Source organism: Schistosoma mansoni, chromosome 2 (assembly GCF_000237925.1).
Source record: "Schistosoma mansoni strain Puerto Rico chromosome 2, complete genome".
NCBI classification, from domain to species: domain Eukaryota; kingdom Metazoa; phylum Platyhelminthes; class Trematoda; order Strigeidida; family Schistosomatidae; genus Schistosoma; species Schistosoma mansoni.
The window spans coordinates 32,770,161-32,788,022 of NC_031496.1; the positions used below are offsets into that span (position 1 = coordinate 32,770,161).

The 17,862-nt window shown below is 35.8% G+C and overlaps 1 protein-coding gene across 1 annotated transcript in view; it reads right to left on the reverse strand.

The window, feature by feature from the left end:
- The window catches only part of Smp_210300 (putative 60s ribosomal protein L7a), a gene marked incomplete at both ends in the record, with an annotated part of 45,155 nt that overhangs the window by 12,617 nt on the left and 14,676 nt on the right, over nt 1–17,862 (reverse strand). The window contains 4 exons of the mRNA XM_018796415.1: nt 3,956–4,019; nt 6,304–6,488; nt 6,552–6,642; nt 13,606–13,899. Coding sequence (XP_018650630.1) covers nt 3,956–4,019; nt 6,304–6,488; nt 6,552–6,642; nt 13,606–13,899 — 634 coding nt within the window. The remainder of the gene's footprint in view (nt 1–3,955; nt 4,020–6,303; nt 6,489–6,551; nt 6,643–13,605; nt 13,900–17,862) is intronic.

Genomic DNA, 17,862 nt, shown 5'->3' on the forward strand with positions numbered 1-17,862 from the left:
CTTTTCATTATTCATGTAACAGACCATATCTTGTTGAACATTTGAAAAAAGTGTAATGACTGAGGAATGAGCACTTATTTCAAACTTCTATTATTTGTATATCCATTAGAAAGATTCAATGATAATACTGAGGGATTAGATTTATCCTAAAACTATTCACTATGAGACATCAGTAACAGTGAAAATGGAGTTGAGCTATGAAAGTTAAAATAATAACATGGTTGGTATCATTTGAGATTAGCATATGTATCAGGATGAAGTACGTCTATTTTGGTCGGGAAAGATGAAATTTCCAATGAAGTTCCAACTATTAGTTTCATAAAAATCGTATAATGAGAATAAGAAACGTGTAGAACTTTGATATTGTGATGGAAAATTACTACTGATAAAGATTTAATCAGTAGTTCGAAGATAATTTTTATAAAAATCTAACATCTTTAGGACTCTCTCACTGAATGGATTATCTTTAGAATGAGAAGTTTGAATCTTATATGGGATCATAAATACATGCCACTGAGAACTGTTACCCAGAACAAAAATCTATTCAGAGTTTCCTAATGTTCAGTAATTGTGCAGTTCGTGTTGTGAACCATTGTCAGAATGAATCACCACAATATTTCTAAATCGACAATCTAAGAACATTCTGTTATGCTTACGATTTAGTATTTTTTCTAGTAAAGAAAATATCTCCCACCCACATTATTGTAAAATGTCCTACTATAATCTGTATTCTTGCAGGGAAAGACTTTGTAAATCCACGTCTATTGTGGTGTGGGTCACTTATATTCACATAAGTAGTATATGGTGATGGTCAGGCATAGAATGTATTTCAGTAGAAGATGGATAAGAAAAAACGGAAACAAAACGCAATTGGTATGAAAATGCAAGAACAATAATAATCGGAGACGATGGACTGATATTTGCAGAAGGAACAGTCAAAATTGAGGCAATTGATTGATTGCACAAGCAAGTGGCTATCAGCACTCAGTAGCTAAGTGGATAGCGTGATGGCGTTTGAAGCGAACGGTAATGGGTTCGAGTCCCAGAGGGAACATCAACTCTGAGATGTAGGTACATCCAGCTGATGAGTCTCAAACAGGACGAAACGCGCGTCCTGGATTCCACTACTAGCCACTATCCATCTTTGCTTATAATTGATTGATAGTTAGCAAATTAACTGTTCACTGTATAGTTATCAGATTTTAGTGAGGTAGTCTTTAATTAGTGCCTATATACATTTGATTGTTCCCACCCGTGTTCTTAATCACTACAGTCTGTCACTGTTGTCTTTTCTTGAAGTTAACAATCCAACATGTACAACAAGGGCTGTGCTGTAAAATTTCATAAAGAAATGTTTACTTTATGATTGAATAAAGAAGTCACGAAAACAACTCACTCATTATCTTCGACGTTACTTAATTTGCACTGGTTATACAGTGAAAATACTAAGGTTACATTGATATAACAGAGGAAATCTAAACTACACATCTAAAGTCATTTTGTATCGTTTATTTGAATCTTCCCATTGATGTTTAGAACTGTAATTGATCAGTATCTTATTGACATATGTGCATCCTGTGCTGATCGCCTCGATATTGCTTGAAGTCACAAGCTTTATAAGCAAAGATGGATGGTGGCTAGCAGTGGAATCCCAGACGCTAACAGGACTCAGTGGCTAAGTAGATAACGTGATGGCGTTTGAAGCGAATAGTACTTGGTTCGACTCTCAGAGTGAACATCAACTCTGAGATGTAGGTACATCTAGCTGACGAGTCACAAATAGGACGAAACGCGTATCCTAGAATTCCACTACTAACATATTTAAAAATCCCACAGTCTTCAAAAGTGATCCATAATTTCTTTTTCTTTTTCAATCGACTATTCACCATCAAAAAAAAACAATCTTTATCCATTCAATTTAATCAAAAAAATTAAAGTATTTATAAACTTTTAATGAATAAAAGTACTATAGTTTCCAGCTATTTTAATTTCTTAAGATATATTGATTGATGATGTGATCATTAGAACTCATGACAATTTGAGGTAGTTGTTTCTGTTTGATGTCTATAAACAACTATAAACCACTCTTTTTGATATGGCTAATTAATATTTATTTTCTTAAATAGTTATTATTTTATATGGTTGGAATCATGAGTCAATTGAAGCTAGACAATCATGGAAAACCTGGAAGTACTAGACGGCCGTTTCGTCCTACTGAGGGACTCCTCAACAGTGCGCATCCACGATCTTGCCTCGCGAGATTCGAACCCATGACCTATCAGTTTCGCGCGCGAGCGCTTAACCTCTAGACAACTGAGGCGGCAACTAACGGTGTTGACGTCTAACTTCAACAGATCAACGAGATTGAGCGACACATCCATCATTTCAACTATATAAAATTACTAAAATCTCCACAAAACCCCCTTCTGATAGTTATTATTTTAATTAAGTAATTTATGAATAATCCTCACCTATGAATAGATTTTAACTGAAAAGTTATTAATAAGGAATGGAAAAGAATAGTGAAAGGATAATTTTTAATAGATCTGAATTATTGTTGCAACATTTCAAAAATTGATACAAGTCAAAGATTGATCTCAACAAGATCCGAAAGTATTTGGTAAACTCCTTGACGATGCTATGGATGCATTTGTCTGAAGATCCTTATGGTAAAATGAAACAGCTGTCTAGTAGTTTCTGGATTTTGATAGCAAAACATCTGAATTCAGATTTTAATAGATACCACTTACAAAGGTGTTTGACAGTGCGGACAGAAGAACATTATGGAAAATTCTTCGACACTATGGAGTTCCTGAGAAGATCGTCAACATTATCTGGAACCCATACAACGAACTGCAGTGCAAAGTCGTTCATGGAGGACAGCTGACAGATGCATTTTCAGCAAGGACCGGAGTCAGACAAGGCTGTCTACTATTACCCTTCCTCTTTCTTATGGTGATTGATTGGATTATGAAAACCTCAACATCTGAGGGGAAGCACGGAATGCAATGGGCATCTCAGAATCAATTAGACGATTTGGACTTTGCAGATGACCTAGCCCTCCTCTCTCATACACACAAACAAATACAAACGAAGATAGCAAATGTAGCAGCAGCCTCTGCATCAATAGGCCTCAACATACACAAAGGAAAAAGCAAAATGCTCAAATTCAACACGGAGAACACCAACCCAATCACACTTGATGGCGAAACTCTGGAAGAGGTGGAAACATTCAAGTACCTGGGGAGCATCGTTGATAAACAAGGAGGATCGGATGCAGATGTAAAGGCGAGGATTGGCAAAGCAAGGGCAGCATTTGTACAATTGAGGAACATATGGAACTCAAAACAACTCTCAACCAATTTCAAGGTCAGAATCTTTGATACGAACGTCAAGACAGTCCTACTGTATGGAGCTGAAACGTGGAGAACTACTACGACCATCATCAGGAAGGTACAAGTATTTATAAACAGTTGTCTACGCAAAATACTCAGCATTCACTGGCCGGATACTGTCATCAACAGCTTGTTGTGGAAAATGATAAACCAGCTTCCAGAGAAGGAGGAAATCAGGAAAAGACGTTGGAAGTGAGTCGGACATATATTGAGAAATTCATCAAACTGCATCACGAGGCAATCCCTAATTTGGAATGGTGAAGGAAAGCGGAAAACAGGAAGACCAAAGAACACATTAAGCCGGGAAATAGAAGTAGATATGAAAAGGATGGATGTTAACTGGAACAAAACTGGAAAGGACTGGCCAGGACAGCGTTGGATTTAGAACGCTGGTGTTCGGCCTATGCTCCTCCACTAGGGGTAACAGGCCAAAGTAAATAAGTAACTTATAAATCGGTTCATTATTTAAACACGGTATTAAAATGTTTTACTTAAACGAGTAGCTACATTCACAAGAAGATAAAACAGCATAGCAACTCAATCATTGGAATATATCTTACTTGCTAATGATTGATGTTGTTTATAAACGGAATTTTCATCCACAACACTTAAACGTTTGAAAAACTTGAAACCGAAAAAACAAAACAAATACATAGATAGTTACATAATGAGTCATATATAACATTAATCTATACATCAAAAGAAAGACAAATACAGGAGTATGATTAAATAGTAACAAACTCATATGATTTTGAGATTGTAGAGAAGATTTGTAGCTCAGGTGGGTGATTTTGATGTAGGTTTGTTCTCTGAGCTGAATGGTTTGATCGTGGAGCTTTCATCGTTCTTCTAAACGACATCATCAGCACAAACTTCGGGTAGAAGTAACAAACTTATTATTTTAGTAACGAAACTATTAAAGTCTTATTGAGAAGGAGTTAATTACTAAGGTAAGCCAGGTATACAATGAAGAAGAACTATGATATCCCATCAAGTTTGAATTTGAAGAGTACAAACCGACGGATGCCGATCTGGTCATTCGAAAAGATAATGTTCTGATACTAGCATTCGAATGAAGTGCAACCCATAAGATTAAGATCAGGTTTATATGGTTTATTTCGGCATAACGCATTATATATGATAGGTATAATATTACACCAGATGATCTAAATTGGAGTACGAGTAGTGAGATTTAAATCGGTAACTCAATATGGTTGAAATTCGATTGAATTAATCATTGAACCCTCATATAGTGTCTGGTTCTCCCATGAGGCGGGATTGAGCTGTACTGCTTGGGTTAAGCCTAGGCAGTGTCTGGCTCTCCTGTTAAACAGGATTGAGCTGTACTGTTTGGATTGTCGCATGAAATTCTGGATGGTGTCTGGTTCTCCTCTGGCCCATAAGGGTATATTATATAACTATAAATCATTGAACCAACAGTATATAAAACTCTCAGTGAATTTTGTCCAATAATCAAGGATAGTTTAAAATTTGATCACTGAGTAATGATTGATTTCGTGTTCGTCTAGTTCTCTGGAGTTGATGGAGTTCTATCAATTGAGTTGTGATATGACTACTCTTGTCAATGCGAGTTTCAGTCCCGAAGATGAAATACGCTTCCCGGATTTCACTTTTAGCCGTTATAACAAGGCAATCTATCTAAAAAAACTGAATATCAGCATCCTGAATTTACTAAATCTTACTAATACCAACAGATGACAGTCGTAACCTCTTTATAGTCACATTGTTTCTCAAGCAAATATACAAAAACACGTCTTGAATATTAATAGAAACTGTCTTTAACCTTCTGATTATTGACTTACATACCATACTGGACTACTCTCGTTACTCGTGAGAGAACCCCTATATTATTTCTTTCCGTTCTCAAGATGTCAACTAATGAAGGAGAGAAAACAGGATGTAAAACTTTGAGGCAGCTAAATAGCTTGACCTGTAAAACACTGAAAAGGATATCCTGAAAAACTAAACGTGATAGAACACATGTCAGTATGTCAGTCAGCTACAATGTAGGACCAGGCACATTTATGCATCGGTTCAAGTTGCCATACCTCGTTAGCACAATAAGATGAACACCAAATTCATAGATGTAGTTGATTTAGTGGTGTTAATATATAAAAGAAAGGTTGTATATAAGGATACAGTACAGGAAGGAAGATAGATATGAAGCAATTTTATTCTCAAGGTTTAAGGGGAAAATAAAGAGTGTATACACCTGCGCCATTGTGATCGACCGACCGTTGCTGCTAACTTGACGTGGTGGTCGGGCTTGCCTACTGTAATGAACCAATCGAGCTATACTGGCTGGAGCAATTGTTCCTCAAGGTCCTAACACGCTAGACAGGTCGGTTGAAAAGTGGTAAAACTAAAAGCAGCAAAACCAAGGTCCGAAGGCGAAGTCGTACTGCTGATTGTACAAAGGTTTGACAGCAGTAAGGTGTTTTCTTCAGATAACCAGCATAACAGCGATGCTGCCTTCCCACAAGGAGGGGTGGGGTTAGAAAAGGTCGACCCTAAAAATGCACGCCTCGCCTTATCCCATGGACATCCGTCTCCGGCGGTAAGGTCCCAACAAGTACGGAGCTAACACGAAGATTACCCACAAAATGGTCGTGTGTGACCGTCCTTAAGCAGTTGTCCCTTGGGCACTGCGGTCACGCTCTCAGGTCATTAAGATCACTTCTAATCCAATTCCCTTTTCAGGTACCTCTAGAAGAACCCTTCCACGGTGTGGGCAACTGAGAACTAATAACTGCTCTCATACCTCTATAGAACACATATACTACCATAAATAAGAAGTAATTTGGAAAGAATAGGATGCATATATATATAAAACATGAAAATGAAATAAAAAGGTTTTCAGCTACTCTTGGGAACATAATGTACATACTTTCCTTTTTTGTTCTTTATTATCAGAACCATTGATACCACTGCCACCATTTAATGATAAATCAGATGAATCACTGTCGGAATCAGATAAATCCAATGTATGCACAGAATGTGTTGATTCAATTTCATCAATTGCTGCTAATGATGAATTGGAACCTTTTAAAGTTGCTGTTTGACTATTACAATCTGATTGGTTTGATTTATTATTATTATTATTATTAATAAGTGAAATATCTTTAATAGATAAACACTTTTCTAAATGATTAATTGATGCTTTCGGTATTACAACAGGACTAATATTAGCATAGTGTTTCAATAATATTGGTTCTAAACGATATGCCTTGAAATAAAAAAGAGAAACATGGAAAAAAAATTAAAAACAGCATTTATGTGAATTGTCCAATTTGATTTGTGAAATGAGATAATATACTACTTACTAGATATTAGACCCTCCTAAATGCCCTGATACGGTTGAGAGTGGAGAGAGTCCGCTCTCCCGCTACAAATCCTTTCACATGGACACGCGTATATAACCTCTGCCAGGAAAGTCCTACCCACTGCCTTCTCGTGTCGGCGGTGTTGTTTACGAAATTGAGAGGAAGAAAAGAGAATATCCAGTGCTTTAACCGGGTTGGCGGACACGGAAAGTCCACCTAGGGGAGTTAGGAAACCCTGATTCCAAACCAATGGTGCACATGGACTCCAGTATCCTGAGGGAACAAATGGCATATGAATCAATCGTTGATCACCGGCTACCATGGGACTTCAACTACTCACGATGCTCCACTGCCTTGTGAATCAAATCTTTAGGATAAAGGCTCGGGGTGTGGCCCCCTAAGAAAACCACCTGCTTCAGTTTGGGCACTTGGGCAGTATCACAGCTTTCACACAAACCAAATGAGATTTGTGTGGCGCATATATATCTGGTGCTACTTTGTACCCATATTTATGTGTTTAAATAAAATAAAATAAACTAGATATCTGGTTGTACGTCATTGAAAAATGGATGTAAGTTGAATCTAAGACTAAATTCAGCTGGATGTGTTTACATTTTAGTGTTAATGTCTACATTAAGACTTGGATTTAGTACCTAACATTTCAAATGCCAAGGTGATGTGAATATTATTACTTAGAAACGCTTAATATATAGAATTGAATTCGACCAGTTTCTGATGTCATTTGAGTTACTTGAGTAAACGATTTCATATTTTGGATAAAAGTTAACAATAGATGTAAATCATTGTCTACTTATTCATCATTGTAATACTTTCTTTAAAGATCAAACGTAAGTTTGTAGTTGATGAAAGGTAATTTTAATACATTTCACATTATATGAACTATATGGTTTAGTTGCAAGGTTCTCTCTCTATATATACATCACACTTGATTATCAGAAAAGTAATTTCTTCAGTTAGAAATAAATTCAAATATTAAAAATTACTACAATATCCATAAACCCTCATTCTGGTCATAATCATAGTGTGCTCCCTAACGACTGGCTTCAAGATGATTTCTTGGAGTTCAAGTGACAAACCGTGACCAGTGTGGTTCAATCAATGTCGATTATGAGACAGTTATCCACCTCAGACAATGGATGAATGCTTGCGCAAGATCATGGATCGATTGAAGTTAGACAGTAACACTGTTGAATGGTGGCTCATTTTTCTGGAGTTTAAGGGTTCACAAACATGACCGAAGGTCCTAGGTTGGAGTCCGATGTGCGGAATCGTGAATGTGCACTACTGAGGCGTCCCACAATGGGACGAAATGGCCGTCCAGTGCTTCCAGGTTTTCCATGATAGTTCGGCTTTAAGTGATTCATGACCAATAAGAGACTGATCGATTGCAGTCCTAAACATCAATGGGAAGATTCAACCAAACAATATCAAGTGAATTTAATTCTCTTTTGCTTTAAAAATTTATCATAAAGGAATCTTTTTTTTAGATCAGAAGGGGTTTTTGTAGATATTTCAGCATTTTCATAGTTGAAATTATAAGTCGATTGAAGCTAGACCACCATGGAAAACCTGGAGGCACTGAACGGCTGTTTCGTCCTAGTATAGGACTCCTTAATAGAGAGCATCAAAGTTGCTGAACATGGGACTCGGACCAAGGAACTTTGGTTTCGTTCGCAAACGCCTAACTTCTTGACAGTTATCTAACTCAGACAGTGGATGAAGGGTTGCGCATGATCATGGGTCGATTGAAGTTAGACATTACCACAATTGGATAGTGACTCGCCACTAAACTAGCATTATATCTTTTTCAGCAACAATTCTAATCATTATAGTATAGATGATAAAATTAATTGGTCACATCTTTTACTTCCAAATTAATTTGTCACTAACTTAGAAACTATTATTTCCACAGCTTAAATTACAAATAGATCTTAGATAGACCATTATTGAAGCTTGTGAGGACTGGATAGCTGTTTCGTTCGAATATGCGACTCCCAGCACTGTGAACTCATGACCAAAACCCTGCGGATCGGACTCAAAATTTTCTATTTTGTACGTGAACACCTAATCTCTGGCCCACTGAATTAGAATACAACGGTCTTGATATCTAACTTCAAACAATTCTCGTAATTTCACAATATTCATCCATTATCTGTGGTAGATAGTTATGTCACACCTAACAGGGATTGAACTGTGCTAGTCACAGTTTTTCACCAAAACTCGAGGATTTAGATCTTGAAAGTAATCATCAGTGAGAACGTGATTACTATGAATATAAAGGATTTCTGGTAATCTAGCTAAGATAATTTCATGCGTATGTATAACCATCATTTTACTACAATCGAGATAATATATCTATAGTTTATTTACTAACACATTCATCTAGCCTTTTAATCAGTATGTCAAAGGTTGAAACTGTCCTACAGTTCATCTACTTCAACCTGAGTAACTGAACAGAATCAACTCCTCTAATAGAATAAGCTCAGAGTGTAATATGCAGACTTGTTTTCTGTAACTATATATATCCTTATTTATCAACACTTCCTTAACATCAGAAGGGATTTTGTGGATATTATAATGATTTTAATAGTTGTGATCATGAATCAATTAAAGCTAGATAACCATGGAAAACCTGGAGGTTAATCGCACACGCGCTAAACTGACAGGTCCTGGTTTCAAATCTCTCTAGATGGGATCGTGGATGCGTACAGCTGAAGAGTCGCACAATAGGACGAAACAGTTGTCCAGTGATTCCAGGTTTCCCATGATAGTCCAGCTTCGATTGATTCATGATCTCAATTTCCTTAATAATTTTATATAGTTGAAATCATGAATCAACTGATGCTAGACCATCATTGAAAAATTACTACAATATCCATAAACCCTCATCCTGACTATAATCATAGTGTGCTCCCTAACGACTGGCTTCAAGATGATTTCTTGGAGTTCAAGTGACAAACCGTGACCAGTGTGGTTCAATCAATGTCGATTATGAGACAGTTATCCACCTCAGACAATGGATGAATGCTTGCGCAAGATCATGGATCGATTGAAGTTAGACAGTAACACTGTTGAATGGTGGCCCAGTTGTTTGGAGGTTAAGCGTTCGCGAACATGACCGAAGATCCTACGTTCGAGTCCCACATGCGGAATAGTGCATGCGCACCGTTGAGGAGTTACACAATAGGATGAAACAGTCGTCCACTGCTTCCAGGTTTTCCATGATAGTCCAGCTTTAATTGATTCATGATCTCAACTTCCTTAATAATCAAAAAATTGAATTAGTATAAAAATTTATTCATTCATTTGACTAGACTAATTGTAAACACTGAAAAATATTGAAAATTAAATCCAATCTAATCACTTACTCCTTATACACACACACACACACACTAATATAACCATAAGATACTATCCATTGTGACAATGACTTATATAAGTAAGTATAAATGAATCAAATGACTATTCACTATATGTGATCATATCTATTTATTGAATTAAATTGTATTACGTAATTCTATGCTACACATCAAATATTCTTACTAATATTGTTGTTGCTATGCTATTCTTTTAATGAGAATATTTGGTGATAGTTTCTTCTTTTCTTTTTTTTTTATATCTAAAACAGCTGAAAGCATATGACTGACAATAGAAGGAAAGCTGATCTTATTATTATTACTACCATTACTATTACTATTACCATTACCATTACTACTACTATTACCATTACCATTAAGACTACTATTACGATTATTATTATTATTATTATTATTGTTACTAGGTGGAATCAAGAAGAAAAAACCCTCAATTTTTTTTTAGTTTTATGCAACATTGGTGACATATTTACAAACAAAAAAAACTGTTATTTAGTATATAACTTATGATTACAAAAGAAGTTGAACTAATATACTAAACATGAATTGATTCATTGGTATTGTTAATAATCAGTCAATAAAAAAACAGATAATTGAAAGTATGAGTCAATTGAAGGTAGATCACCAAGGAAAAGCTGGAAGAACTGGACTTCTGTTACATTCGATTAACTTATGCTTTCAACTATGAAACGATTGAAATCTCTACACAAACCCCTTCTGATTATAATCATATGATCATTAGTAACTGGCTTTAAGAGATAATTCCTGAAATTCTAGTGAGAAGCAGTGACCAGTGGAGTTTAAATCACGTCTGTTGTGAAGACAATTGAAGACAATTGGTGAATGGTTGCTCAACTTCTTGAAATTGATTAAAGTTAGACATTAACACCATTGGATGCCGGCCAGCTCAGTGGTCTATTGCTTAAGTGCTCTGCCGCGAGACTGGTAGGTCCTGGGTTTGAATCTCACGAAATGTGATCGTGGGTGCGCACCGCCGAGGAGTTCCACAATAGGACGAAATGATCATCCAGTTCTTCCAGGTTTCCCATGGTGTTCTAGCTTCAATTGACTCATGTTTTCAACTATGAAAATACCAGATATGTGATTTTCCAAAATGTTTTGGCAAATAACAAACTACTGAAAGGATATATTTAATACTTGAAGAATATAGTTAGACAGGGTCAAGTTGTATGAATACTTGATATATGTCAAAATAAAGAATGGTGATCGACAAATATTAAGTTGACCAACTAATTAATCAAGAGAGTATTTCAACGTCTCAAATATATAATGAAGTTTCTTATCATGTTTAATATATTCAAGAAGATATGGAAAAGACTATACAGTTCATTAGAGTACTTTTACCATATATAGAATCTAAATGTTCATAACTCTAAATTGACTTTCCTACATAAGATCATTAGTCAATTGAAGCTGGACTACCATGGAAAACTTGGAAGCACTGGACGGCCGTTATGGGACTCCTCAGCAGTGCAAATCCACGATCTCGCCCCACGAGATTTGAACCCAGGACCTATCGGTCTAGCGCGTGAACGCTTAACCTCTAGACATTGAGGTGGTTGGCATCTAGCGGTGTCTAACTTCAACTGATCCACGAAATCGAGCGACACATCCACCATATGTCTCCAGTCAGTTAATATCTCCCAACACACCCAGTTGAACTCCACTGATCACTGCTTCTCACTAGAACTCCAGGAAATACCTCTTGAAGTCAGTCACCAGTAAGCGTATGTTGATTAATATTAGACGGGGTTTTTCTGAATATTCTAGTAATTTTAATATTTGAGATCATGAGGAATTCCACAATAGGACGAAACGGCCATCCAATACTTCCAGATTTTCCATGATGGTCCAGCTTCAATTAACTCATGATCTCAACTATTAAAATTATTATCATATCCATAAAAACCTCTTCTGATCTTAGTTATTTTAAACAAATTCCTAATGTAAATTGTCCTTAATTCTAATCAGTAAATTATAATGTAATAACTTTTAATTAAGAGACATGTCATTTGACCTAAATGATTTAAAAGCGGAAATAGTCTGTACTTTAAATGATCAATAATGATACTAATATGATACTAAATATTCAATAGATATAAGAAGAAATAGTAATAACATATCTAAGAGAAGAGTTGAATATACTTTAATGAGTTAGGTATTATTCATTGAAATTGTACAATCTTACTAGTAATGATTTAGAAAAAATAGTAGTTCACTTAGTATTGTTAGTTTAAATCTTCTCATTGAAGTTTTTAGGACTACAATTGGTCAATCTTTCTTATTGGCCATATATGTATACGGTGCGTATTACCACGATATAGACCTAATTTACAAACATTGTAAGCGAAGATGGATAGTAGCTAGTAGTGGAAACCAAAACTATCGTTTCGTCTTATTTAGGACTAGTCAACTGGATAAAACTGAATCTCAGAGTTGATGTTCACTCTAAGACTCAAACCCAATACCCAATACCTAATACCATCACGTTATCCACTTGGATACTGAGTCCTAATAGCCACTTGCTAGTGGAATGGGGTGAAGTATAAATTCATTTGATATTGTTTGTTTGAATCTTCCCATCGATTTGTTAGGACTGCAACTGGTAAGTTTCTAATTGGCATATGTGCATACTGTGCGTATTGCCTCGATATAGTAGTTTATTGAAAAGAAAAAAAACGAAGTGAACTATGTGATGAAGTAAAGTGAATGTACTCTTATTGACTCTGCTTTTTTGGATGTGTAGATTATCTCGAAAGACAATTCTAATGGAGTAGGATGACCTGAATTGATGAAATATTCCAGAATTAAACTGTTGACTGTTATGATTTCTCCTGTTAAAAGCCATTTCACATAATATTATAAGATGAATTTTAGAAGCGTTCTGTGTATACATCCAATGTAACCTACCCCACAAGAACAAGCGGGTTTATAGATCCATATTCATGTGGATCCCTATAACACCTTTGAATGATAAACCTGTTGGATATGATACGAAGATTCATGGAATAGAAAAACGTTTCCCTATTCAAAGATACTTTTTCCATCTACAAAAAAATTTCGAACAAGTGTTCATCTGTTGGAGATATTATTCAATTCAAGAATTTCAACAGTTTCAAAATGATTCTTATCATAACAAGACACTGGGTTGCATTGGACCAGTCTCGCGCCAAAGCACTTAACCGATAGACTACTGAGCCGGCCTCCAATGGTGTTTTTGTCTAATTCCAATCAATCCTCGAAGTTGATCAATCGTTCACAATTGTCTTCAGTGAGTTCCTATCTCACAACAGACGTGTTTTGCACTCCACTGGTCATTGTTTCTCACTAGAACTCTAGGATTTGCCTCTAGAAGTCAGTCACTAGTGAGCATATTATTATTATTATTATCAAAATTCAATGTTATATACATATATATATATATATATATATATATATATATATACTTACCACTGGATCATATGAATGAAATATATTGAATACTCTTCGACATGCAAAATATGAAAATAATGCTTCAGGATCAGTTTCATCTAAATCAATACCTGTATGTTTAGATGTTGATGTTGTCGAGGTAATACTATGTAATCCTGAATGGGAATAACTTGTTGAATCCTGTTCATCATCACTAGAATGATTTGATTGTAATGAATTACTATTTGATGGATTAATATATGTTGGTGGACATAAATCATTCACTGATATAAATAATGCTAATGGTGAACCAATTAAAAATAGATTGGCTAACTAAATTATAATCAGCATAGTAACAAAGAGAAAAAAGAAAAAAAGCGGGACAATATAAATAAATGAAAATTCAAATGTTTATTTATCAATATTGTTTGTTTCAAACTTCACCCCATTGCACAAGCAAGTGGCTAACAGGACTCAGTGGCCGAGTGGATAACACGATGGCGTTTAAAGCGAAAGGTACTGGGTCCCAAAGTTCCAGAGTGGACATGAACTCTGAGACGCAGGTACATCCAGCTGATGAGTTCCAAATAGGATGAAACGCGCGTCCTGGATTTCACTGCTAGCCACTGTCTGTCTTTGCTTATAATAATCTAATTATTTAAAGGTATGGTTATAATCTTAGAATAAAGTTTTGGCTTAAATATTAAAGTTTAAATATAATTATTTTATGATCAATCAGTTATAGGTTGTTAGAATGTTAGTTAAGTTAGTTAAGATCATGGAAAACAAACTTGAATCATCCCATTATTTTAAGCAAAGATAGTTAATGGTAAGCAGTAGGATTTAAGATGTTTGTTTTGTCTTATTCAGGCCTCTTCAGTTGATGTTTAACTCGAGGCTCGAATCCAGTACTTTTTGCTTAGTCAAGACAATTACTGGCTTTTATAATGGGTGAATATAATAGTCGAATGAATTAGGATGGTTGTATAGTTAATGTAAACCAAAATTCAATAATCTGAGATGACGTGGATTATCCAGTTGTTAGATATTCTAACTAGTATTTGATCAACCGTGTTTGGTATATGAGCATCCTGTGTCGATTGCTTCGATGTATCGGACCCCTCAGTAGTGTGTATCCACGACCCCACAACCTGGAATTAGAATCCATAACCTTCGGTTCCGCGCGCGAACGCTTAACCTCTAGATCACTGAGCCGGCATCCAACGGTGACCAGTCGAGTTTAACTAGGTCTGTTGGGAGATATCAACCCAATGAAGACATTGGTGAGTGGTTGCTCAATTTCGTAGATTGGTTGAAGCTAGACATTCAACACAGTTTGCCGCCGGCTCAGTGGTCTAGAGGTTATGCGCTCGCGTGCGAGACTGGTAGGTCCTGGGTTGGAATCTCGCGAGTGCGGAATCGTGGATGCGCACTGCTGAGAAGTGAGTCTCACAATAGGACAAAACGGCCGTTCAGTGATTCCAGGTTTTCCATGGTGGTCCACGTTCAATTGACTCATGATCTCAACTATCAAAATGATTATATCATCCTAAATTATATAGATTTTTGTAAAACTGTAACAATTTCAACATAAAAAACACAATACAACAAGAAATATCATTATGTAATATGATGAAATAGTAGAATATGAAATCATTATTGACATATACGTTGAATTGTACATAATTAAAGTATGTCAATATAAGCAGACATTATGTGATATATTAGTTTACAAGTAAATTATTGTTGTCTAACCAATCTCTTATTGTTTACTTACTATTTATGGTATTAAAATTTAGAAGAGGTTTTGTGGAGATTTAGTATTTTCATAGTTGAAAGAGTGAGTCAATTGAAGCTAGACCACCATTGAAAACCTGGAAGCACTGGAAGGACGTTTCGTCCTATTGTGTGACTTCTCAGCAGTGAGCGTCCATGACCTCGTCTCGCGAGATTCCGAACCAGGACCTTTCAGTTTCGCAAGCGAGGGCTTAACCACTAGACCACTGAGATGGTCGGCATTCAAAGGTGTTAATGTCTAACTTCAGCCAATCCACGAATTTGAGCAACCATTTCACAAGTGTCTTCAGTGAGTTCCTATCTCACAACAAACGTGGTTTGAACTCCAATGGTCACTGCTTCTCACTAGAACTCCAGGATTTAAAACTTGAAGTCAGTCACTAATGAGCATATGATTGTACTTTCACGGTTGAAATCATGATTCAATTAAAGCTAGATCACCACCATGATTTCAACTGTGAAATTTCTAAATTCTCCACAAAACCCCCTCGGATCCATATGATTATAATCAAAAGGGATTCTGTGGAGACTTAGTATTTTCATAGTTTCTAGAAATAATCAAATATTTCAGAAGTGGATTTAATCAAGTTAGGATGTAATAGCTGAACAGGAAATTAGGAAGAGAAGAAGGAAGTGGATAGAACATACATTCCCGGAAATCCCCAATTTCTATCACGAGGAAAGCGCTAACTTGGAATCCTGATGGGAGACAAGAAATAGGAAGGCCAAAGAATTGAAAGTAGACATGAAAAGGATAAATGGCAACTGGAAGGGATTGTCCAGGACAGCCTTGGATGCAGAACGCTTGTGGACGGCCTATGCTCCTCCAAGAGGGAAAAAAAGTGTAAGTTAGTAATTAAGTAAGTAAGAATAGTGCATCCACTCACAGCTAGATGATTTAAAAGAGAAAAAGAGTTGTCTGACTGTTTTAACTTATTAATAAAGTCACTATTACTACTGTTGTCAATCGAACTAATGATAGATAGATAATCAATGGATCGTCGTTAGGTGAAGTTGAAATTAACTTTTTGTGGTTCTTTTGTCTTCGCAATTGTTGAAGTTCTGGCGAGAGTGTAATTGATCATAACGTATGTCCTTACACAAATACATATCTATTCAGATGATTATATTCTACATTTGTAAAGAGACATAGTAAAAATATAAAAAGTTACGCTGGTGAAATAATGATAATAAGTCAAATAAAAGAACAGAATTTACGAAGTGATACTAAGTTTAATATTTTAAGAAAGACAAAGAAAAGGAGAGATAAATAATTGAGTGAATTTGAGATGGTGGACAAGATTTGTAGATCAACTGAGTGATTTTGATGGAGTTTCCTTCTCTGAGCTGGATGGTTTGATCGTGAAGCTTTCATCGTCCTTCTGAACGATATCACCAGCACAAACCAAACCATCCAGTTCAAAGAATAAAACTCTATGAAAAATGAGTGAATCTACGCAACTGAGATCGATTCTCAATTTTTGTTTTCATTATAAACTATCGGAAGAAAACTAAAGTCGAAAACGTATAAAGCTGAAAATGTTATTGCTGAATTAGTTTTCCCAATAAAAATATATTTAATTGAAATCATGAACTGATCTAAGTTAGATCATCACGGAAAACCTAGAATGGTCGTTTCGTCTCGGAACAGGGCTCTCAGCACTGCGAATTCAAGACTGGTTACCTGAGAATCGGTCCCAGGACCCTAGTATTTAGACTACTAAGTATGTATTTAACGGTGTCTCACAGGCGATCTAACTTAGATCAATTCAAGATTTCCATGACATTCAACAATTTCCACAACTCCATACTGAAAATGATACATATTCAATGTTGAAAGGGTGTAATAGTGTTATTAATAAGATTAAAACAAACTCAAGGTTAATTAGATTTTAGTAGTGTTAACAAAAAACACAATGCAGTAGCTGATTAGATGATTAGCTCAATTTACAAGTTAGATGCGAGGGGTAACAGGCGTCAGTAAGTAAGTGAGTAACTAATTATGCACATTAAAACACTCCAAAACTAGAATCTTCTATGAGTAGTATAAGTAATAAATAAGTCATTAATCAAGCTTTTTTTCATTTAGGAATGTCTATATTAAATACGAAAACTGATTCACATTAGGATAGTAGAAGATTGAGCTTAGTTAAGAAGACTTCCCTAAATCAGTGAATGGTTTTAATATATAGTATTTAATAATAATTCATTCTTTAACTGAGATGCAGATACGTCCAGCTGATGAGTCCCAAATAGGAGGAAACACGCGTCCTGGATTCCACTATTAGCCACTATCCATCTCTGCTTAGAATGATTGTGAATTAAGGCTATATCGAGGCAATACATGCAGTATGCACATATGGCCAATAAGAGACTGATCAATTGTAGTCCTAAAAATCAATGGGAGGATTCAAACAAACAATGCTAAATTAATTTATACTTCACCCCATCGCACAAGCAAGTGGCTATTAGGACTCAGTAGCTGAGTGGATAACACGA